General features: G+C 43.9%; 1 protein-coding gene across 1 annotated transcript in view; it reads left to right on the top strand.

The window, feature by feature from the left end:
- Positions 1-339: 339 nt before the first annotated feature.
- TNFAIP8 (TNF alpha induced protein 8) overlaps positions 340-25,405 on the top strand; it is a 222,113-nt gene continuing 197,047 nt past the window's right edge. The window contains exon 1 of the mRNA XM_075341885.1: positions 340-475. Coding sequence (XP_075198000.1) covers position 475 — 1 coding nt within the window. The 5' untranslated portion in view covers positions 340-474. The remainder of the gene's footprint in view (positions 476-25,405) is intronic.

The raw sequence follows: 25,405 nt of genomic DNA, 5'->3' as shown, positions 1-25,405 counted from the left end.
GGAGAGCAGCGAGGCCACTACCAGGGAGAGCAGCGAGGCCACTACCAGGGAGAGCAGCGAGGCCACTACCAGGGAGAGCAGCGAGGCCACTACCAGGGAGAGCAGCGAGGCCACCACTAGAGAGGGCTGCGAGGCCACCACCAGAGTGAGCTGTGAGGCCACCACCAGAGTGAGCTGTGAGGCCACGACAAGGGGGAGCTGTGTGGCAAGTACCACATGATATCCCTCAGCCCGGTCACGTACACGACATTCCCGGTGCCGCAGGAGCAAGCCGCTACACGCCGCGCTCTGCTCCCTCAGTGTCCGCCCCGCCGCACAGCTCCGCCCCCGACACCGCTCACAGCCCACACTTCTCCGGAGCTCTGAGTGCGCGCTACAACTTGTGCTCCGGCTGCTCGCTTGGCATTACCCTGTGCTGATTGCTGTGCCCTGGACCTGGCAGCCGTCCCCGCTGTGCCCCGCTCTCTGCACCTCAGTAAGTACCGGCCCGGCTGGGCTGTGCTCCTGTTACTGTGTGATCAGTGCAGTCAGTAGTCATGCCTTTAGGCGCAGGGTTTCCAAGGTGCAGTAGTGAGGAGTGGTGCCAGCCCACCTGGCATGTGTGCCCTGCACTGCTATCTGTCCTGTGCTGTGCAACGTACATGGCTGGCTGACTTACATAACATGTGCATTATGATCAGAATGATAGAAAGTGCTTTTTCTGGTGCTTTTTCTTCCTGCGATCTCTTGGTCCGATGATATCTGTGGTCTCCGGCGTCAGTAGGTGAGAGCCGCTTTACGTTTGATGCAATATGCTGAAAAACCTGAAATCCATAAATATTTTGTATTTCAGCAATCTTCGCTATTTTCAGTATGTAACAAATAGTCGTCACAATATATACTAATCATCGCTTGTTTGGTGCCATTTATTTTCAATGTCTGTGGAACTGATGGAAATAAACGATATTCACAACTGGCAATACCAGTGGAGGAGGAATGGGGGGCTGAAGACCCCAATCTAGTGATCTGTGCAGCTACCATTGATCAGACATTGATTGAAGATGAATATTTGTAGGGAAATCCCTTGAATGTGATAGCACCCAATATATATGTTATTTCCCATCAATAGTATGACAGATAATTTTTGATAGTTTGGGGTCCATTAGTTGGGATCCCACCGATCCCGGGAACGAGGCTGTTCAGATCCCAACCTAAATGGAGCGGAGGTTGATCATGCATCTCCACAACTTCATTCATTCTCTATGCGACTGTGGACATTTCTGAGTACAGTACTTTGCTTTCTCTGACAGATCCAAAGAGAATGAATGGGATGGAGGTGATGATTGCTCGGCTTTCAGAGCCCTGTTTTTGGAAGTGGATGGGGTCCCAAGTACTAGAAGATCAGTTATCTGCCTTTGAGGATGGATAACTTATATACTTGGTACAAACCCTGACAACCAGAGCGATGTGACGATGCAGGTTTGGGACTTGTGACCTGTAAGTAGTATAACTCATGTGTTTTGCCATTATGAAAATGGATCCAAATCAGACTTTTACATTAAGTGTTACTGATTGATTTAAACTGCTATTGGATGAACAGATTTAAAATAGTTGTACCTTAAAGGGATTGTCCACTATTTGGACAACCCTTTCACAAATGCAGTAGTCACCCATGTACAATAGAAACAACTTTGTACTCGCCTCCTTGCATCGGCGCAGTTCCAGCGATGTCACTGTGCCACATAAGCGCTGCAGCCAATTGGCGCCTCCTGATGTGCTACTTCACTCATACTGAATTCTGATGGAAATGTTAGCAGAGCAGCTGATAAGTGGATGGTGATTGGCTGCCACGTTTATGTGACATAACAACTTCACTTGAATGGCGCTAGTTCGGAAGGTAAGTATACGTTTAGTTTATAATTTTACACATGGGACTTTAAAGGGAACCTGACAGCTGATACATGCTGCCCTATTCACGGCCAGCTTGTAGTAGACACTGACTGTATGATTTCAGAGGAAAACAACTTTAAACGCCAATGGGGACCGAGCCGTACGGGAGACCATTTGGACAGGCTGGTCCCCAGCATCTTCTCCCTGCCTGCTCCCCTTAAGTGATGGGTCTCTCCATATGTGCGTGTATAGGGAGAAATGTCTGTCATTGGCAGCAGGCAGAGAGACGTCACCAAGGACCCTCCTGTCTGACTGGTCTCCCATGCGACTTGGGCCCTGGCAACTTTTAAAAGTATGTTTTCACTGAAAGAATGCAGCGTTTCAGAGTCAAGAAAGATAGCTGAAGTCTTGAAGCAAGTGTCTGATACATGGTGCCCTTGGATTGGACAGCATGGATCAGCTGTCAGGTTTACTTTAAGAAGGAGTTGCTAAATAGTTGACAATTCCTTTAAAGGGAACCTGTCTGCAGATTTGGGACCTTTAGGCTGCGGCCACCACCACTTTATAATACTTACCTAAATGGTCGCTGCAATGGAGTTGGGTCATATTGGGGTCTCCATTCTCCAGTGCTGGCGCCTCCTCTTTCGGCCATCTTCGTCCTCTTTCTGAAGCCTGTGTGCATGATGCGTCTTGCGTCGTACACACTCGCCAGTCCCGCATAGGCGCACTACAATACTTTGATCTGCCCTGCTCAGACCTCAATGACGGCAAGTGTGGATGCTGTAGGACGCGTCATGCACCCCGGCTTCAGAAGAAGGACGACAAAGATGGCCGAAAGAGGAGGCGCCAACACCGGAGAAAGGAGACACCCATGTGACCTAACTCCACCGCAGCGACCGTTTCGGTAAGTATTATAAAGTGATTTTTATGTTCTACACAGCGGCCTGGGCTCTTATATACAGCATATTAGAATGCTGTATAAAAGAGCCCACTGGTGGTGGCCGCAGCTTATAGGCCCCAAATCTGCTGACAGATTCCCTGTAAGGGCTTGTGCACACAACTGTTTTTCTCGTATGAGTGCTATCTGTGGATTTCATGGATAGCACTTGTACCTACGATAGTCTATGGGGCTGTGCACATGTCCGATCTTTTTTAATTTTTTTTTTTACCTTAGACCCAGTGGTTCGCAGAAAAAATAATGGGAGTTTTGTTCAACTTTGATCCGAGGGGTTGGATCAAAATTGGCATTGCAGGTCTGTGATCCTGAAAAATTGGACTGGACTCTGATGACATCCCAGTGCATTCTGATTTTCACAGACTGACAGAATAGAGAAGTTGGAGACATTTTTTTTTTCTTCCATTCGTGAGAAAAACTGTTGTCACTCTAAAAGTCTGATCAGAATAAGGCTATGTGTCCACGGTAGAATGTACCTGCGGATTTTTCTGCTATTTTGATGCCGATTTTTTTTTTTTTTTTTCCCCCCCATTCTATACCCAAAATCCGCACCAAAATCCGCAACAATAATTGACATGCTGCAGATTTTTCCGGATCAAAATCCGCGGCAAATCCGCCGCGGAAAAATCCGCAGCATGGACACAGCATTTCCAAAATGCCATTGAAATGGCTTGGAAGTGCCGCTGCTGCAGATTTTCGGAAAATCCGCGGCAAAATCCGCGCAAAATCCGCAGCGTGGGCACATAGCCTTATAGAACCTTTTTCCTCTTATGTGGAGAAATCGGTCATGTAACCCTACCCTGATTGTTAGGGCTCTTTTCCACTTGCATACCGCTTCCGATGCGGGAGCATCGGAAGCGATATGCTAATGACCATCTGCTGCGGGTGTCAGCCGAGGGTCATGCGACTGTGATGCTATCTTGAGATCGCATCACAGCTACGGAGAAGAGGGAGGGAGCACTTTCTCCCATCTCCTCCATTGTCTGTCTCTGCGTGCACCGCACTGCAGTCACATAACATGCGAGTACAGTGCGATTTTACACACGCATGAGCCGAGACTCTGTGCAAAACGCAGCATGCTGCTATTGCACCGAGAGCCCAATTCGTGTGCAGAAAGAACAGGACAGAGGAAACTGTCTCATTGATTTACACTGGTGCGAGTGCAATCAGATTTTTTATCGGATCGCACTCGCACCAGGAAATCGCGAGTGGAAAAGAGCCCTTAAAATCAATCACTAGCACTGCAAAAATAGCCGCTGTTTGCATCAACACCTTCTAACCACGGTGCACTTTTTTTTTGTTGTTGATGTTGTTGCGGATTTCCGATATCGCAGCCTAAATTCTTAATTTTTTTTTTTATGTTGCAATGTTCAAAATTGCATTAAAACCACAGCACTTATGACATGTTTCCTGTGAAATGAAGGTAAAAACGACTCTTTTTTTTTGAGCATGATTTTGAAAAATTACTGCAAGAAAAATGGATCTTGGCCATAATGTGTGGCTGCAACTTTTTGTACCCCTAATCTGGAGCTGTGATTGTACAGACAAGCCCTGTCCATGTCTCCTATTAGAGGGTATGTACATGAAGGTGGCGCAACTCCTCTTAGATTCCTCACAATGTGCCGGAGTGATGTATTCCAAGGATGGACATTGATTTCAAAGGTCTCACATAATGCGATGTTTCATGTGTAGCAAAAGTGTAGCCTAGAGCAGCTATGCCAGTGTAATCCTCTAATTCCGGAGCTGTGATAACAACAACTTGTGGCTTTTTTTTTCTTATAGGCTTCCTTCCTTTTGTTCTGTTTTTTTTTTTTTTGGCTGTTTTTTTTTTCTTTTTTCTTATATATGCAAACAAGCTCTGTGAGGGTATACTTCGCACTGACTCGCTTTCTTTTGAGCCCATACACCATTCTGAGCACTTCTGTGCCACAAGCTGTATGTTTCAGAGCGGCTACTTGACTCTCAGGACCTGAATCCCCATAGATCTACAGGACAGTACCAGTCATTTTTTTTTTTTTTTAATTAAGTAGGTGGTCTTTTACTCCTGTCCTGAAAAAAAAAGGACAAAGCTGTGTTTAAAATAAAAAAAAATGCATCAAATTCAGTTAAAATGACCCAAAAATCACTGTTTGTATTGTGTATATTATGTCTTTATTTCTATTGTTTATGTTATGTCATTATTGAGTCATACTTTTTTCCTGAATGTGGCTCTCGGACAATGGTTGTGTATGAGCTGTGCATCACATTGTAGATTTCTGCCACCATGTGTGTAAATAATCTGACTGCCCTGCCACTACTGATTACAGCTGCAGAAGGCTTCACGTTCTATAAACCTCTGTCAGTAATTAGGGCTGGATTTATGGCATTTATTTAGTGGATAATTTGTGTATCATTATGTTTGATCGTCTACAGATAGTATTTGTTTCAGATTGTTAAGTGTTTGGCAATATGCTTTTTGACAGAACTCTCTCTGTACAGATATGTTTGTGTTTCCTTACACAGATGTGTCCATACAGATCAGTCTATGGGCCTGCTGATACATGTAGGCTGTGTTCCCATGATATGTTTTTAGTCCGCTTTTGATGCTGCATATTTTGACTGCTAACTCCAAAAGCCACAATACACATATGGATGGCTAAAGCACAAGGGCTAAATACACACCAAAAGAATTTATATGCAAGCCAATATGTATAATATAATTGACAACGTCTTTATTAAACATAAAAATACAAATACATATTACATATTAAAATGGATATGCCCATCCGTCCTCTTGGGCATATACATTTTAATATGTAATATGTATTTGTATTTTTATGTTTAATAAAGACGTTGTGAATTATATTATACATATTGGCTTGCATATAAATTCTTTTGGTGTGTATATTTTGACTGCTTCAGAAAAGCAGCGTCTTAGGCCATGTGCACACGTTGCATTTATTTTTCTTTGTTTTTAATGAGTTTTTGAGTGCAGATTTGTCACAAAATCTGAAGGGAATCCTGATGCCAGCAAAGTCTATGAGAATCCTGAAGTGTAGTGCACACGCTGAGAATTTACACCTTTCAGAAAATAATCTGCAGCGTGTCAATCCTCAGCTCTTTTGCAGCAGTTTTTTTCCACCCATTGACTTAAAGGGGTTATCCGGCTTATTTTGAGTTTTTTTCATTATTACCCTATTGGGCTACATTGGGGCAGGTAAGTAGATAGAGAGCACTTTCCTGCCCTGCTGTCAGCCCCTCTCCCCCGGCTCAGAGTGGTCATGTTACCGCTCCTGCCGCGATTTTGCTGCTTCCGGTCATTTCATGTCAACATGGGCAGGACTATGTTGACATGCAAATCTGGAAACAGCTTGTTGCCGCCCTGCTGGGCTGTACAGTGCGTGAGTCCCCGCCCCCCATCCCTGCACCCTCCCACACATTCCACCGCACCTGTACTCTGCCCACAACCTCCCCCTGCACTTCTGTGGGACCCGGGACCCGGGGGAGGGGCCTGGCGGGGGCTGCCGTGGTGTCAGCGCCAGCACCGGGCCCCCTGCTCAGGATCACACATTTAAATATACCGGCATCACAGATCACAGATGCCGATATATTTGAAAGCGCTGATGAGAGGGAGCGTTGCGCTTCTCATCACTGTCCCGCTGTCTGTGCTCTCTTCAGCACAGCGGTGACGTCACTACTGTGCTGATATGGCCAGCGCACAGACAGCGCAGGAGCGGTGGGGTCCGAGGACGGGTGAGTATGTACTCCCTACATGTGTTGCCTATGGGGGGGGTGTCGGTGCAGAGCCCGATGTGTGTATGCGGTGCAGAGCCCGATGTGTGTGTGTGTGTGTGTGTGTGTGTGTGTGGGGGGGGGAGGGAGGGGGGAGGGATGCAGAGCCCGATGTGGTGTGGAGTGCAGAGCCCGATGTGGTGTGGGGTGCAGAGCCCGATGTGGTGTGGGGTGCAGAGCCTGATGTGGGGCTGTTATTTGCAATGCTGTAGTGATAAGAGGCCAGTGCTGGGGCAGAATACTGACAGGGAATGTGTGTGTGCAGGGGGCGGGGCTGGACACTGGGGAGGGGCTGGACACTGAGGCCGGGCGGTGCCAGCTCTGACTGGGAGGTTCAGCACAGGAAGTGGTCAGTTTACTTGTGCTGAATGTAAACAAAGAGCTGCAGAGAATAAAGGAATAATTCAAGAGGAACAAAAGTTAGAAAACAAAAAATAAAAATGTAGGGGTGATTTATATGACAATACAGCACAGATTAGCTTAAACTCAAAATTTTTTGTTATGTCGGACAACTCCTTTAAATGTACTAAGGTCAAAAACGCTATAAAAAATTAGGTACAACATGATTGTGGATTTTCTGCATTTTTTTTTCTTTATATATTAGAGATAGATATAGACAGCCAGACCTATAAACATAGTTGCACAACCCCCTGACATATAATAATAGTGCACAGCTTTTTATGATTAAATAAAATTAATGATAAAAAATACTTGTGGTTCCCCCCTATTTTTGATAACCAGTAAAGACAAAGCAGACAGCTGTGGGCTGATATCAGGCCGGGGAGGTCCATCGTCATTTGGACGGCTGTGGATGCACATCCATTATATGAGCTATGCATGAGACAGAAGAGCACCTTCAGTAACCGGCTAATTCTTCTGAGGTGTAAGAAGGACAAATATAGGAAATCATTTGAGCCAACTGCTATGGGAATGTACAACAATAACATTAGTGTTAAATCATCAAGGTGAATATTTTACTTCTTTATTTCTTCTACTTTTCAGTTTAACCGCTGTGTATGACCTAATCTAATGTTAAAAGAAAAAGGTTTTGGTACCGTGTTAGCCAGTTGAAAAATGATGAGAGCAATCAATCACTAATCTAATGTATAATGTTCTTCTGTCAACACTACTATCTTGTCAATTAAGTAATTCATGTTATTATTTAAATTGTGCTGCTGTGATACACTTTTTTGATCCCGTGGGAAATTATGGTATCGTATCGTATCGTATTTGGCCTTTCCAGCCTAAAAAGTCTAGTCCGGAGCCGCCCCAGAAGTGGCACAATACAATAGATGTTCTAATTCTGGCACTTCGCCTCAGCTCTTCCCAAATGCCGATCGGGGTAATGGTAGTTGGGGTTTTTGTCAGCCTGCATCAAGCCCTGGTGTTAGAAATGGAGAGGTGTTTATCAGACACCTCCATTGCTAACCCAGTAAGTAAAAAAAAAAAGAACACACACAGACAAAACTACTTTATTTAAATGAACAGTCCCTCCATCGTTCACCATTTTATTAAAAAAAAAAAAAAAAAAAGTTTCTATGCAGGTCCGACGTAGTTTAGGAAATCTGATGTAGTCCAGAGCGCGGATTGAGCATCAACGTCAGGAGACTGACCTCACCGCTCTCCAGAGGCGCCGGGTCTCACAAATGGTGATGCCAATCTCCAGACATTGCTGCTCACTCTGCGCTCTGTACTATATCGGACTCTGGTGTACTACGGTGGAGCTGAGTGGGGACTTTGCTTTCTAATAAATTGGTGAACTAAGGACAGTGGTATGTTCCCCCCCCCCCCACATTTATATTTGTGGACTATTATGGAATTCCTGGACTATGTCGGACTTGCATGGGTTTTTTATTTTAAAAAATTGTTGAACATGAGAAAAAGTCAGGGAGTGTTTTTTCAAATCAACTATTTTAGTGTTTTTTTTTTCTTTTTACTTACTAGATTAGTAATGGGGGTGTCTGATAGACACTAATAATGGGCGAGCGAGCCCCCACTACTCGTTACTCGATCGAGCGTTAGGTTGCTCCGACACACCTTGAGTTCTGAGTATAATGGAAGTCAATGGGAAACTTGATCATTTTCAAGCTCAGATACTCGAGGCTTGATAGAGTAACGAGCAGTGGCGATAACTCTCGCCCATCACTAATAGACAGCTCTGCATTACAAACCCCTTGGCTTGATGGCAGCTAGCACTACACAGCTGACATCACACCCATAAACCTTTGACCTGATTGCCACCGCGCCAGGTCAATTAGGAGTCGAGGTAAAGCACCAGAATTGGCATATCTAATGTGATACATCACTTCTGGGGCGGCTGTGGGCTGGTATTTTTAGGTTGGGAACCCAATAACCATGGAGATTCCCAGCCTGATAATATGAGCTCTTAACTGGCTGCTTTCACGTTTGCTGGTTACAAAAACTGTTGGGGGGACCTCACACCATTTTTTTTCCCATCTATTTATTTAATCATAGAAAGCTGTGCAATAAGCTCCACAGGGTGCAATTTTATTATGTGTCAGGAGGTTGTGCAATCATATGTCTGTACATTTATATGTCTGTACGTCTATATTTATTATACCTATCTATTTCAACAAGTATCTATTATCTATCTAGGATTAGATTTACAGAAATATAATAGCGTAACTGACCTGTGGTGCGTGTTTCAAATTCACAGCATGTGAATTTCTTTTGCAGGTATGCCAAGTATCTGCGGATTCTTGTCGTAGACTAGCATTAGATGCAGAAAATCTGCACGTAAAAAACGCACCTGCGTCTTTAATGCATTTCCACCGTGGAAACTCCTCCAAATTATCTTGTAATCCGCATATAAATATATAAAGTTTTGTCAAAGCCAAATACCAAATAGTTTAAAAACTAAAGCAGCTTTGTTTAAAAGATGACAAACCAACAAGAACCAAAAACTGCAGCGTAAAAAACGCACGTAAAAAACCCCTAATTTACATATTAGGTGCGGAAATTCTCAACATTAAAAACTCACCAAAAGTTCATCGTGGGAACGTAGCCTTAAGGGCTCATCTAGACGAGTGTATTATACAGACAGCACATTGACCGAAGTAATTCAATAGGGCTGTTCAGATGACGAGAATACCTATGCAAGTCTATGGGTGCCCAAAAATATCAGATTCCATAAGGGTCATCTTTGCAGTATCCGATTTTTATGGATACATTTCTATTATTACCCTGGAAAACTGTATTTGATCATGGTCTGTACATTATAACAACTGATGCCACATAGATAGCAATATGGATGAGACTCGCACAATTTTTATCATAGGTTCTTCTGGTCCCGACCCATAGGTGGTTTCTGTAAAATTGTCTTGAAGGGTTTGTCCAGACATGAGATCGTGACTCTAAATTGCCAATTTGGATTGAAGCAATGTCTGCACGGTGCTCTGCTATCTTCAGCAGTGCAATAGACAATGAGCAGAGTGGTGGCTGATGGAGGCATTTCAGAGCTCCTTTCATTCTCAGTGCACAGACCCTCAGCAAGTTATCACCGACCCTGTGGGCAGTTATTTTGCCGAATTTGGATAATTCATCAGAAATTGATACAATATAGCTTTCATTTTTTTACAATAACAATTCCTTTTGAATTTCACACTATTACACGGCTACATTACATGTCTCCTGACTGCAGCCGCTGATTCTTGCCCATTGTGGTCACTCCTACCCAATATAACATCCCAACATTGAACTCGCAGACTTCAGTAAATCACGATATAAATCACGATGTAGTAGTGAGTCTCTGACCTGCCATGACATCCATATGCAGCTGCCTGATACTGATTTGCTGCCAGACTGACTTTTATTGGTGGTTTGGCAGAACTTGCTATAATTATAACCTAATATAGTCACTATAAGACTTCTATTATTTTATAGGGAAAAGGTATCCCAGGTCTCCAATCACAATGTACAATAATCTTGAAATGTCTGTGATAGTTTTTCCCCCATAGAGAAAGATAAACATTGCATTGCTGCTATAACCTTCACATAACTGGCATATGAAAGTTCTACTGGAGACCAAGGTTTAAAAGTATTTTTGGGTCCAGAATACTATAGCTATCCGCCCCACTGTGCCGCTGAACTGATGCCGAGTCTCTGCATAAGGACACTTCCTGTTGACTAAACCTAAGGCAAGAGTGACTCTAGGCCTTAGTGTACAGGAAGCTACATCTTGTATCAATTCAATGGACATGATATTTTGTGGGGTTTTTTTCTCTTTACAAGGACACAATTTTTAATGCGAAAACAGCACATTACAACGCAACACATTCATGCAGATTTATCCATACTGTCTATTTTATAACCAGTGGAAACTTGGACCAGACAGTCTTACAATGCGCCAAACTTATCCTGGTGGTTCTCGCTATTTGATAAATCTAGCATATTGTGAAATTACCGTGTTTCCCTGAAAATAAGACAATGTCTTATATTATTTTTCTCCCAAAAATATGCTAGGGCTTATTTTTGGGGAAACACGGGTTGAGGATAAGCTTACCCTCCCCCAAAAAATGCAGACCTGCCCCCCCTTCCCAGGGGAATCCTACTCAACAGACCTTGGACATCTGCGTCAATCCCAGGAGCTTCCTGTGATCTTCGGCGGGTGCTCCAAGGAAGTCCTCCCCTGCTTCCTGCCGCTATTCACACACACATCATATCACACGCACACACATCAAATCACACACAAAATCACACATCGGATGACACACACACACACACACACACACACACACACACACACACACACACACACACACCATCCAGTGGTACCTATTGCTTCTGGCCGACAGGGGAACGCAGTGCAGTGGCGCGCGAGGCCCTGTGGTGGAACACATCGAGGGCCTGTGGTGGATCACAGGTCCCCGTGCTCCACTGCACAGCGTCCCAGGTTCCCCTGCCGGCCAGAAGCTATAGGTATCACCGGATGTAGTGTCTGTGTGCAATCTGATGTGTGATTGTATATGCAATCTGATGTATGATTGTGTGCGGGTGTGTGTTCCACCACAGCAGGTCCGTTCTATTGCAGGTCCTCCCATTCGGGGTCTGGAGAGTGTGATTGCGGGGTCTTCGGTCTTCTTTCTTCTCTCTTTTGGGGGTGTTTGCTTTCCATAATCAAGTGTCCTGCAGCATTCTTTAACATTTTTAGCTGCCTGGACACTTCATTGAACCACAACTAGGGCTTATTTTCGGGGTAGGGCTTATTTTTGAGGAAACACGGTATCTTCACCAAGCCTCCGATTCATCAAACCAATTTTGCCAGAATTCTGGCTTAAATTGCTTGTAGAAGTTACAAAACTCGGAGTTGAAAAAATGTTGACATTTTTGGGGATTTCACAAAAGTTTCTTCCAGCTCTGCCAAAATGGGTGACTAATGAACTATGGCATTCATTACGCATTCGTAGGGGAGGATGATATCTTGCAAAATGAATGCCAGACTGGAGTAAAATTTCTGGCATTGTGCACAGAAGCGGACACCACTTGTCAGACATTCTTGCACCTCTTCATGAATCAGGAGCTTCTGACTCCATAACACTCCCTCATCAAGACCAGTGAGAAAATTCCCCGTCTTGATGAATCGGGGGCCAAAGTTTGCAACAATTTGCTTACTCCAGAAGTGTGTGCCACAGTTGTGGAGAATTGTTGTATGTTAGTCCACAGCCCTTTTCTGAAAAGCCACAGGTAAGGTCATTTAGTATTGTCATTCACCCTTGTCAGACAAGGTGCAGAAAGTGTCAAACACATCATTAATAAGTTGTAGGTCATGAAAGACAGGTTTATTTTGGTGCAAATTATGTAAGAATTTTGGTACAAACAAATAGCTTGATAAATCTCCATTTTATTTTTTAAATTAATTTTAAAAGCCTATTGAGGTGTATGTTACTGGCCTAACGATTGGCTCGAAAGAAAATTGGAGGTAGGGGAACTGTTCTGTAATCCAATCTTGATGAAAAGTTTGTTGGAATCTTTCCCTTTTGCCAAACGATGATCGTATCAGTCACCTTCCTTTCAGAGTGCCTAAGTGTAATCTAGTTCTAGTCTGCTTATATTTTTATATTCACATATTAGCATAACCTTCTAATGTAAGTTTTCCTGTTCTGTTGTCTTTCTGATGTATGTTTTACACAATTCAGTATAAAGAATAAAATAATAAGCTACAGCAAATTTATTAGGCGGTGCAACTTTTAGGCTAACAAACGAAATGGAGATTAACAGCTCACCAAGGCAGAAGATACTCAGTAGGGTGCGGAGCTCGAAAACAACAGGCTGGTTCCTGAAGGCAAATCAGTCCACATCAAACTGAAAAAAAGCCATTGTGATTACCCTATAGGTATATGTACATATAGATGTTTATTTCTAGGCAGCAGTTGTCATGAATAAGTGCATGTAATGTCCGAAACGCATAGAACGGTGTTTGGTTACCCATATTTGTGTTTTTTTTTTTAGTCTTGCTCATGTTTTAAACAATGGAAATCGTGATGTTTTATGGACTTACTTTGAGCGGATGCTAGATTTTTTTATTTTCCCCCCAATTTGATGTGGACACAACTTTTAGGCTACCCATGTGCCAGAGTAAAAAAAATGGGCTCAAGGTGTACATTTCTATTATTTTTTTTTTTTACACTTTCTGGCATAAACTATGATGATTCTGTCTGACTGTACTAGGCCACGCTCCCACTAAACTCTGACCACCTTTTAGAAAAGTGGCGGAGCTGATGTAGAAAATACAAAAAGTCATCCAAAAATTTGCAAGGTATGTGGACATGATCAGGACCCGCTGCATCTTGGACGCGGCGGGTCCTGACCTGCGGGGCGGCAAGTCTCTTCCACAGGAGGCAGTTTCTCATTGTGTTCTCCCTGCGGAGAACACTTGCGTCTACGTAGCAACGAATTGACGTGCTGCGGCTCGGAGAGCCGCACCGCAAATCAGTTAACGCTGTGGGCAGTACACGTACAGTGGGCATGGGCTATCTAGAAATCCCATCCACTGTGCTTCTACTGTACATTGCAGCGTTTTGGACGCAGCTGAAACATGCTACGTCCAAAACACTGTGAAACCTAATTGTGGGGGCACAGCTCTATGCTCCAATTTTCTAAATACAGCTAAATCCGTAAATAATATATTATATGATATCATGCCCAATATGTCAGGTCCTTGGTGACCTCTTGTGTACTTTGGCTGCTGCATTGATATTTCTTACAATGTATCTGACCGCTGCAGCCAATCATTGACCTTTATGGCACAAATCCAAGAGGGATGATTGGGGATACGGCACTAAAATGCTAGGCATGAAATGGGTACGTAGATACAATTTTCATATTTTAGTTGTATTGCTGCCTGTTTGCGACCTCTTTATTAATCCAGACATCCCTTTGAATTAATTTTTGTATGTTTGTGAAATATATCCAGATGTTAACATTTTGGGGCAAATCATGGTAATTAGTCACGTAACATGCTTGCTGTTATGCTGTTTCCCTACACGGTGGCAGAAAGTGGAGAATCAAAACTTTTCACGTGCGTCGAAGACAGCAAAATATATAGAGAAAACGTGATGCAAAAAAGTAAATCTCACTGATAAAAAGAAAAGAAAAATTCTAATGATTTGTGTAGAATTTACTTTTGACCTCTCGTATGGGCACAAGAGTCACTAGAAGACTGAAAAGCCTTGTTCTGATTTTCCCCTTCCCTCTTGGATGGAAGCCAGATGTGTGGAGCACCTAACCTAAAAACCACTCTTTCTTTTTTTTTCTTCTAAACTCCTGGATTTCTTCAAGTGAGGAAGTGTTTCTGGAGTGGGCCTGATTTCATTATGTTTCCTGGCGGTTGGTGATTTGTTTACTACATTAGTATACTCCATCTCTGTGATAGTCGTGATTCGGGCGTATAGGCCTATATTATATGAAACGTTCAGACTGTGGAGCAATTGTTCTGACATTTCAATATTTATGCAGGAAAGAGGAAATGACCCAATACATTCAGTTAGTCCTGAACCCTTGTGTAAGACTGCAGTGCCTCCTTGTAAGGGTTACCGGGTTGCGTGCTAAATACCGTGAGTCTTGTTCTGTCACCCCTCTGTAATAATGCTTTGTTTGTATACACATGCCATCACTAAGCAAGACAATGCCCTGTCATCCTTCGGTATGCTACACTTTGACATTATTTATTATTCAGGCAAAAAAATACATTAGGTTATGTGCACAGAGTTTTTTAGAGCGTGTCTACTCTGCAAAATGGCTAAAAAATTGCTTAAAAGAAACACTTGGAAGACTTTTTTTTACTCATTTCTAGTGTAAAACAACTTTACTATCCAGTCTTTTCTTTCACTTAAAGTTTTGAATAATTTTTATTAGGAGAAAAGAAAATTCCTGTCACGTCTTAGAAGCGTCTTCTGATTTCTCAATTAGTGACTTTTTGATTTGCAACAAATTCATCAAACGATCTGCGCCTTATTCAAACTGTCTTTTGTGGTTTAGTTAGTTTTCTTTCTGCTTTTTACGTCAATGTGTTTTTTTTCAAATGTTTTAGACTCATGAAATGCGTCTCCCCTGGGAATCGTGAGACTTTTCCAACTAAAAAGTTGCAAAGCCAGTTCAAGACAGAAATAAAGGACAGTTTTGGGCTTTGCTCAAGACTCATCAATCATGTGCGCCATTTTCATGAATTTGGTTAAAAAAAAAACCAAACCAGTGAAAACCAAGTTAAAAAAAAAGCAAATAATGAATCTGGCCCTTGGTGTTTTTTTTTTTTTAAAACCTCAAGCTAATTATGATCTAAAGACTTAACATATGAACGGCAAGTCATTTTCAGAAGAAATAGTCTTAAAGCATTACCGTTATGTGGATAGAAGAGAAATGAGGAGGGGCAGAGCTCTGCATTTAGCTCCTCCTCCTCCTAATGTCATAGGAAAGGACAGTTGTTACTGATGAGATTCTATCTCAGTAATGGGAAAGTCCTCTGTCATGGTGACACAGTCCTGTGGTGTCCTCCTATAGAAGGTCACAGCGTTTGACTTTGAAAACTCCTCCCTGACCTTCTATTCTTCCTGCTTGCTGTATTTGGTATCCCATGTATTTCCTCTGCTTGATTTGCATCCCTTTCCCTTTAGGACCCTGTGGAGTTCCTCACCCTTTCAGCTGTTTTTCATCAGCATTTAACTTGGTGTCATTTTATACCTTCATTTTCCCCTACTCTGTGCTCGTGATTAGAGATGAGCGAACCGGTCGCGGTTCGGCTCGAGGTGGTTCGCCGAACGGAGGTCTCGTTCGAGTTCAGTTCGTCGAACGTTCGACGAACCGAACTCGAACGTATAGGCTATAATGGGAGGCAATCACAAACACATAAAAATGCATTATAAATGTACACAAACAGTTAATAAACATTGCCATAACACTTACCGGTCCTCGCGATCCCTTCTGCACTCTGTCTCCTGCCGCTATTCCATCCGATGATCGCTGAATCCTCCCGGTGACCTGCACTGCCAGCAGAGATGCAGGACCTATCGTGACGTCAAAATAGCCATGTGACCAGTCATGTGGCTATTATCTCATTGGCTACAGACTGGTCACATGACTATGACACGTCATGTAGGACCTGCGAGTGCATCTCTCCGGTACACGGTGCACATATGTGTATCGCCGTGTACCGGCGACATGCTCTAGCACACGGTCGACTCCCCGTTCCGTTAGGGACCGGCTGACACAGCCGGTCATTAACGGAGATCACCGTTGCCATAGCAACGCAGTTAGCGGTGACGTCACCGCTAACCGCGGCTCCGAGAGCACCGTTGCTATGGTAACGCGTCTGTCAGCGTTACCGCTAGCAGCCAGCAGTGATCACTCACGGAGTGAAGGCTGCACGCTGCTGCACGATTGTAGTGAGCATTGTAGTGAGGATGGAGGTTCCCCAGCCCCAAGTGATGAGCTGGTGAATCTCATCCTTCCTCACTACAATCGTCACTACTACTACACTAGAAAGAAAGAAGACAGAAGAGCAGGATCGTGGAGGGCTGACAGGGGGTAATAAAGATGGAGTCTCTAATGTGTCTGTGTATTTATTTCTATTAAAGTATTTTTCCTCTGTGTGGTGTCTTTTTTTTAACCCTTTATTGGAGATTCTTAATGGCCGGGTCAAACGTGCCTGACATTAAGAATCTCTGGCTTAATACTGGCTAGTAAAACAAAGCCAGTATTAACTCATGATTACCCAACAAGCCACCCGGCTCCAGGGCTGTTGGAAGAGTTGGATACAGCGCCAGATGATGGCGCTTCTATGAGAGCGCCATTTTCTGGGACGGCTGCGGACTGAAATCCGCAGCAGAGGCGCCCACAAACCTCGGGCTAACCTGTGCTGCGTATTCCAATCCCCAGCTGCCTAGTTGTACCCGGCTGGACACAAAAATAGGGCGAAGCCCACGTCATTTGTTTTTTAATTATTTCATGAAATAAGTGAAATAATTAAAAAAAACGGGCTTCCCTATATTTTTGGTTCCCAGCCGGGTACAAATAGGCAACTGGGGGTTGGAGGCAGCCCGTGGCTGCCAGCTGTACCTGGCTAGCATACAAAAATATGGCGAAGCCCACGTCATTTTTTTGGTGGGCAAAAAACTTCTGCATACAGTCCTGGATGGAGTATGCTGAGCCTTGTAGTTCTGCAGCTGCTGTCTGCTCTTCTCCATACAGACAGACAGCAGCTGCAGAACTACAAGGCTCAGCATACTCCATCCAGGACTGTATGCAGAATTTTTTTGCCCCCTGAAAAAATTATGTGGGCTTCGCCATATTTTTGTATGCTAGCCAGGTACAGCAGGCAGGTACGGCTGCCCCCAACCCCCAGTTGCCTATTTGTACCCGTCTGGGAACCAAAAATAAAGGGAAGCCCTTTTTTTATTATTTCATGAATTTCATGAAATAATTAGAAAACAAATGACGTAGGCTTTGCCCCATTTTTGTGTCCAGCCAGGTACAACTAGGCAGCTGGGGATTGGAATCCGCACCACCGGTTGGCCTGAGCTTTCTGGGCCCCACTGCTGCGAATTGCAGTCTGCAGCCACCTCAGAAAATGGCATTTTCATAGAAGCGCCATCTTCTGGCGCTGTATCCAACTCTTCCAGCACCTGCCTGCTATACCTGGCTAGCATACAAAAATATGGCGAAGCTCACGTCCTTTTTTTGTAGTTTTTTGGCAAAAAAAATAAAAAATGCTTCCCTGGATTTTCCATTGCCAGTGAAGGTAACACCAAGCAGTGGGGGTTAGCAGCCAGTAGCTGCTTGGATTACCCTTAGCTAGCAATACAAAAAATGCAGCGGGAGCCCATATATATTTTTTTTAATTATTTATTTAAATAACTAAAAATAAAATGGGCTTCCCTGTATTTTGATTGCTGGACATCACAGTGCTGTAAAAATAAATCTTTAAAAAAATGACGTAGCGCTCCGCGGTATTTTTGATTCTCAGCGCAGATAAAACAGACAGCTATGGGTTGCCACCCCCATCTGCCTGCCGTTACCTTGGTTGTCAATCAAAATACAGGGAAGCCCATTAATTTTTTCTATTTAAAAAATAGTTAAAAAAAAAAATTACGTTGGGTCCCCCCATTTTTGATAGCCAGCTAGGGTAAAGCAGACGGCTGTAGCCTGAAAACCACAGCTGGCAGCTTTACCGTGGTTGGGGATCCAATGTGGAGGTCCCCTCAGGCTCTTTTTTATAATTATTTTATAAATATTAATAATTACACAATAAAAGTAGGGTCCCCCCCAAATTGGATCACCAGCCAAGGTAAAGCGGACAGCTGTGGTCTGGTATTCTCAGGGTGGGAAGGTCCATAGTTATTGGGCCTTCACAGCCTAAAAATAGCAGGCCGCAGGCACCCCAGACGTGGCGCATCCACTAGATGCGCCAATCCTGGCGCTTCACCCCAGCTCATCCCGTGCCCTGGTGCAGTGGCAAACGGGGTAATAAATCGGGTTGATACTAGCTGTAAAGTCACCTGAGATCAAGCCCAGCAGTTTGTGATGTCATGGCGTCTATTAGATACCCAACATCATAAACTGTCAGTACTAACAAAAACAAAAAATCGACAAAAGAAATTTATTTGAAAAAACAGTCCCCAAAACATTTCCTCTTTCACCAATTTATTGTAAGAAAAAAAATAAAGGGGTCCCACGACGACTCTGGACCGTCTAGAATATGGGGGGGAGACACTCAGGGAACGTATCCCCCATTTTCTAGGAGTGCGGACCCTTCATGTGAGGAGTGTGGGTGCAATGAATCTGCACTCACTCTCCCCGGGTCCACAGCAGCAGAGTCCATGTCATAATGGTTGCTACCAAAGCTGCAATGCCCTGCTCATGAGGTAAGGGCATGCCTAATCAGGAGAACTACTGTAGAGGAAGCTCTGCTCACTGGTATATAGGTGCTCAGAGGTAATAATAGATAAAATTAGTGAGTAACCTCGGCACTCTATATCTCCCAGACTAAGTCAGTAAGTCACAATGGATAGTAATGCAAAATCACTCTTTATTGGTCCGTATTAAGAAAAAAATTTTTTCATAAGCATATATGTTTTTGTCCAAAACAAGTTACAAATGACGTTTCGGCCTGAGCCTTCGTCAGATTGGACTTATCTGCATGTAATCATGAAAAATGACAATAATCAGTATCACATAAGAGTGAGAGAACAATAACATAAACTCGAACAATGTAGAGGTACAATTGGGATGCAGCAAAAAAATTGCAACACAGCAAGAAATGAAACACATGATACAAATGTCATAATACAGTACAAGGACAATATAGTAATGACAAATATGGGGTCAGAGTAGGCTTAGACAGCTCTGGTACGAAAGAGATGTCAATCATAAAGTAACATGTGCAGTAGGTGTAGAGCTACAGTATGCATGGCAGAGCTAATGGGTAGACTGACCATAGAAAAAGAACGGAGAAAAAGTGGAGAAAAAGTGGAGAAAAAAGTGGAGAAAAAGTGGAGCATAAGAGGAGAAAAAGTGGAGAAAAAAGTGGAGAAAAAGTGGAGAAAAAGTGGAGCATAAGAGGAGAAAAAGTGGAGATTAAGAGGAGAAAAAGTGGAGAAAAAGTGGAGCATAAGAGGAGAGAAAGTGGAGAAAAAGTGGAGAAAAAGTGGAGATTAAGAGGAGAAAAAGTGGAGAAAAAATGGAGCATAAGAGGAGAAAAAGTGGAGAAAAAGTGGAGCATAAGAGGAGAAAAAGTGGAGAAAAAGTGGAGATTAAGAGGAGAAAAAGTGGAGAAAAAAGTGGAGAAAAAGTGGAGCATAAGAGGAGAAAAAGTGGAGAAAAAGTGGAGAAAAAGTGAAGAAAAAGTGGAGATTAAGAGGAGAAAAAGTGGAGAAAAAGTGGAGCATAAGAGGAGAAAAAGTGGAGAAAAAGTGGAGAAAAAGTGGAGATTAAGAGGAGAAAAAGTGGAGAAAAAGTGGAGCATAAGAGGAGAAAAAGTGGAGAAAAAGTGGAGCATAAGAGGAGAAAAAGTGGAGATTAAGAGGAGAAAAAGTGGAAAAAAAAGTGGAGCATAAGAGGAGAAAAAGTGGAGAAAAAGTGGAGAAAAAAGTGGAGAAAAAGTGGAGAAAAAAGTGGAGAAAAAGTGGAGAAAAAGTGGAGAAAAAAGTGGAGAAAAAGTGGAGCATAAGAGGAGAAAAAGTGGAGAAAAAGTGGAGAAAAAGTGGAGCATAAGAGGAGAAAAAGTGGAGAAAAAAGTGGAGAAAAAGTGGAGCATAAGAGGAGAAAAAGTGGAGAAAAAGTGGAGAAAAAGTGGAGAAAAAGTGGAGCATAAGAGGAGAAAAAGTGGAGAAAAAAGTGGAGAAAAAGTGGAGCATAAGAGGAGAAAAAGTGGAGAAAAAAGTGGAGAAAAAGTGGAGAAAAAGTGGAGCATAAGAGGAGAAAAAGTGGAGATTAAGAGGAGAAAAAGTGGAGAAAAAGTGGAGCATAAGAGGAGAAAAAGTGGAGAAAAAGTGGAGAAAAAGTGGAGAAAAAGTGGAGAAAAAATGGAGAAAAAGTGGAGAAAAAGTGGAGATTAAGAGGAGAAAAAGTGGAGAAAAAGTGGAGCATAAGAGGAGAAAAAGTGGAGAAAAAGTGGAGCATAAGAGGAGAAAAAGTGGAGAAAAAGTGGAGCATAAGAGGAGAAAAAGTGGAGAAAAAGTGGAGAAAAAGTGGAGCATAAGAGGAGAAAAAGTGGAGAAAAAGTGGAGCATAAGAGGAGAAAAAGTGGAGAAAAAGTGGAGAAAAAGTGGAGCATAAGAGGAGAAAAAGTGGAGAAAAAAGTGGAGAAAAAGTGGAGAAAAAGTGGAGCATAAGAGGAGAAAAAGTGGAGAATAAGTGGAGAAAAAAATGGAGAAAAAGTGGAGAAAAAGTGGAGAAAAAGTGGAGAAAAAGTGGAGAAAAAAATGGAGAAAAAGTGGAACACCCTTTGGTACCTTTCATGTGGCACTAAGGGTGCTTAGCTTTGTATTTAGCCAAAAAATGAAAAAAAAATGACGTAGGGTTCCCCCTAGTTTTGTAGCCAGCTAGGGTAAAGCAGACGGCTGCAGCCTGCAGACCACAGCTGGCAACCTCACCTTGGCTGGTAATCCAAAACTGAGGGCACCCCACGCTGTTATTTTAAATTAAATAAATAATTTAAAAAAAAAACACGTAGGGGTCCCCCAAAATTGGATCACCAGCCAAGGTAAAGCAGACAGCTGGGGCCTGATATTCTCAGACTAGGGAGGTCCATGGTTATTGGAATCTCCCCAGCCTAAAAATAGCAGGCCGCAGCCGCCCCAGAAGTGGCGCATCCATTAGATGCGCCAATCCTGGTGCTTCGCCCCAGCTCATCCCGCGCCCTGGTGCGGTGGCAAACGGGGTAATATATGGGGTTAATACCAGATGTGTAATGTCACCTGGCATCAAGCCCTGGGGTTGGTGAGGTCAGGCGTCTATCAGATACCCGACATCACCAACCCAGTCAGTAATAAAAAAAAAATAGACGACAAACACGTTTTTATTTGAAAAAACACTCCCCAAAACATTCCCTCTTTAACCAATTTATTACAAATCCAGGTCTGGTGTAATCCAAGGGGTTGCCATGACGATGCACACTGTCCCAGTCAATGAAGAGCAGGATGTTCCCCATTGGCTGGGAGAGCAGTGCAGTGACCTGAGCTAACATCAATGGGTCAGCCCAGGTCACTGCAGGGGGGTGACAAGTGCTGCTGTCAGTGAGGTACATTACCTGCGCTGATCTCCAGCACACTGACAGCCCCTGTCACTGAGGTCAATGACCGGCGCCTTCACAGCAAGTCTCGCGAGAGGTCCGTGACGTCACCGCTAGTCAGTCTCGGGTCGGAAGCGAGAGGTGATGTGACAAGCGGCGGCCATGGAGGACAGTGACAGCGCTGAGGTCGGGATGGCGGGACTTCATCACCGCAGGTAAGCCGAGCGGGGGGGGGGGGGGAGGGGTGAGAGTGTGTGTGTGTGTGTGTATGTATGTGTACATGCCGCGGGCAGGAGGGGGCGGAGCGAGCTGAGCGGGAAAGTGTGGGCTTCCTGCACGTAACTAAGATAAACATCGGGTTACTAACCAAAGCGCTTTGCTTGGATACCCGATGTTTATCTTGGTTACCAGCTTGTGGCAGGCTGCCAGCGATGGCTCCTGCACACTGTAGCTGTAAAAAGCCCTGCTTTTTACTGCTAGAACCGTTCTCGAACGTATCTAGAACTATCGAGCTTTTAGCAAAAAGCTCGAGTTCTAGTTCGATCTCGAACAGCCCAAAAATCACTCGAGCCTAGAACTGGAGAACCACGAACCGCGAACCGCGCTCAACTCTACTCGTGATAGGTCTAATAACCTTAACAAGTCTTCAGTGCAAGCAGTCGGCTTGTAAACATCTGGTGAAACGTTCTTGTTGTTGTTGCAGTTCGAGATAATTTATTTTGTTTACTTTTCACCTGTTTGTTATCTCTGTGTGTTCTTTAGTGTTTAGTGGGGTTGACTAAAGGCCACGTCTCACTAAGCGACATTGCTAGTGACATCACTGCTGAGTCGCTAGCGATCTCGTTATGTGTGACATCCAGCAACGACCTGGCCCCTGCTGTGAGGTCGCCGGTCGTTGCAGAATGGTCCAGGCCATTTTCTTCAAAGGCAATGTCCTGCTGGGCAGGACGCATCGCTATGTTTGACACTGTGTGACAGGGTCCCAATGACAGCAGAGATCGTTAAACATGTCGCTACTGCGACCTGTATCGTTACTGAGTCGTTGGTAAGGTCTGACTGTGTGACATCTCGTCAGCGACCTCCCAGCGACTTACCAGCGATCCTTATCAGGTCGCATCGTTTTCGGGAGCGCTGGTAAGTCGCTAAATGTGACGGGGGCTTAAGAGCTCCTCCCATCCGCTCCCTACCTTGGGACCAGATTAGGGTCAGCCAAGGTCGGGTATCCAGCTCGGCGCATTAGTGAGGAACCTATCTAGGGTGGTGAGGGAAGCCAGGGCCCAGCGGAAGGTTTGGTCAGGGCTCACCATCTCTCCCTTCCCTAAACACAGGGTTTCCAGTCACTGTCACGATTTGCTTGATACTTCTCCATACCTAGCATGACCTCTTCACCGAATACAAATTTTCCCTCAGAATTGAGAATTTTGATAATGACCGATCAATTCTGACAGAGAAAGAAAAAAGTGTTTATTATTTTCATGTGTACTATTGATTTATTAAAACTTAAAACGACAATTAATGACTTAAAGACTCCTCAAATAACTGTGTGCATATACCCTAGCACTATCTGTAATTTTCAGGTGACTCTCAGTAAGTAGTTAGGCTGCTTTCACACATCTGGTTTTTGCCGTGCGGTACAATACGGCGCTCTGCAGAAAAACGCAACCGTTTTATTTTTGCCGCCGGTTGCGTTTTTTCCCGCATAGACTTGCATTAGCGCCGTATTGTGCCGCATGGCCTTGCGTTGCATCCGGTTTTTGCCGGATGCGGCACATTTAGCCCATGTGGCGGCTGGATGGAACGTTGCCTGGCACGTTTTTTCGTGCGGCGAAAAAACCGCATTGCGCGATTCACAATGCAAGCCTATGGCCGGCGGATGCGTTTTTTTTCTACTGCACATGCTCAGTATCAAGCCGCCTCCGTCAAAAAACGGACGGGCTGCATGGAAAAACTTATGCAACAGATCCGTTTTTTTCGCCGCATCCGTTGCATAGGTTTTTGAGCCGGATTGTGCCGCTCAGCACAAACCGGATGTGTGAAAGAAGCCTTAGAAATTAGCTGCAATGATGTTTCCCATGCACAGTACACTGAGGAATGAGGGCATCATGCTCCCCTATGTCTATGTAGCAGGTAAAGCCTCGGCATGCAGGGCATTATACAGCTCTGCATATCAGTGAGGTGAGATAAATCACTAAACATATGCCTCTGACGTTGCCCGTCTGCATGACATTTACAGTTAGGTCCAGAAATATTTGGACAGTGACACAATTTTCGCGAGTTGGGCTCTGCATGCCAGCACATTGGATTTGAAATGAAACCTCTACAACAGAATTCAAGTGCAGATTGTAACGTTTAATTTGAAGGTTTGAACAAAAATATCTGATAGAAATTGTAGGAATTGTACACATTTCTTTACAAACACTCCACATTTTAGGAGGTCAAAAGTAATTGGACAAATAAACCAAACCCAAACAAAATAATTTTATTTTCAATATTTTGTTGCGAATCCTTTGGAGGCAATCACTGCCTTAAGTCTGGAACCCATGGACATCACCAAACACTGGGTTTCCTCCTTCTTAATGCTTTGCCAGGCCTTTACAGCCGCAGCCTTCAGGTCTTGCTTGTTTGTGGGTCTTTCCGTCTTAAGTCTGGATTTGAGCAAGTGAAATGCATGCTCAATTGGGTTATGATCTGGTGATTGACTTGGCCATTGCAGAATGTTCCACTTTTTTGCACTCATGAACTCCTGGGTAGCTTTGGCTGTATGCTTGGGGTCATTGTCCATCTGTACTATGAAGCGCCGTCCGATCAACTTTGCGGCATTTGGCTGAATCTGGGCTGAAAGTATATCCCGGTACACTTCAGAATTCATCCGGCTACTCTTGTCTGCTGTTATGTCACCAATAAACACAAGTGACCCAGTGCCATTGAAAGCCATGCATGCCCATGCCATCACGTTGCCTCCACCATGTTTTACAGAGGATGTGGTGTGCCTTGGATCATGTGCCGTTCCCTTTCTTCTCCAAACTTTTTTCTTCCCATCATTCTGGTACAGGTTGATCTTTGTCTCATCTGTCCATAGAATACTTTTCCAGAACTGAGCTGGCTTCATGAGGTGTTTTTCAGCAAATTTAACTCTGGCCTGTCTATTTTTGGAATTGATGAATGGTTTGCATCTAGATGTGAACCCTTTGTATTTACTTTCATGGAGTCTTCTCTTTACTGTTGACTTAGAGACAGATACACCTACTTCACTGAGAGTGTTCTGGACTTCAGTTGATGTTGTGAACGGGTTCTTCTTCACCAAAGAAAGTATGCGGCGATCATCCACCACTGTTGTCATCCGTGGATGCCCAGGCCTTTTTGAGTTCCCAAGCTCACCAGTCAATTCCTTTTTCTCAGAATGTACCTGACTGTTGATTTTGCTACTCCAAGCATGTCTGCTATCTCTCTGATGGATTTTTTCTTTTTTTTCAGCCTCAGGATGTTCTGCTTCACCTCAATTGAGAGTTCCTTAGACCGCATGTTGTGTGGTCACAGCAACAGCTTCCAAATGCAAAACCACACACCTG

The sequence above is a fragment of the Anomaloglossus baeobatrachus genome, chromosome 1 (assembly GCF_048569485.1).
Source record: "Anomaloglossus baeobatrachus isolate aAnoBae1 chromosome 1, aAnoBae1.hap1, whole genome shotgun sequence".
NCBI lineage: Eukaryota > Metazoa > Chordata > Amphibia > Anura > Aromobatidae > Anomaloglossus > Anomaloglossus baeobatrachus.
Note: the sequence above shows the minus strand (reverse complement) of the source record. Positions and strands in the feature narration are given on the sequence as shown.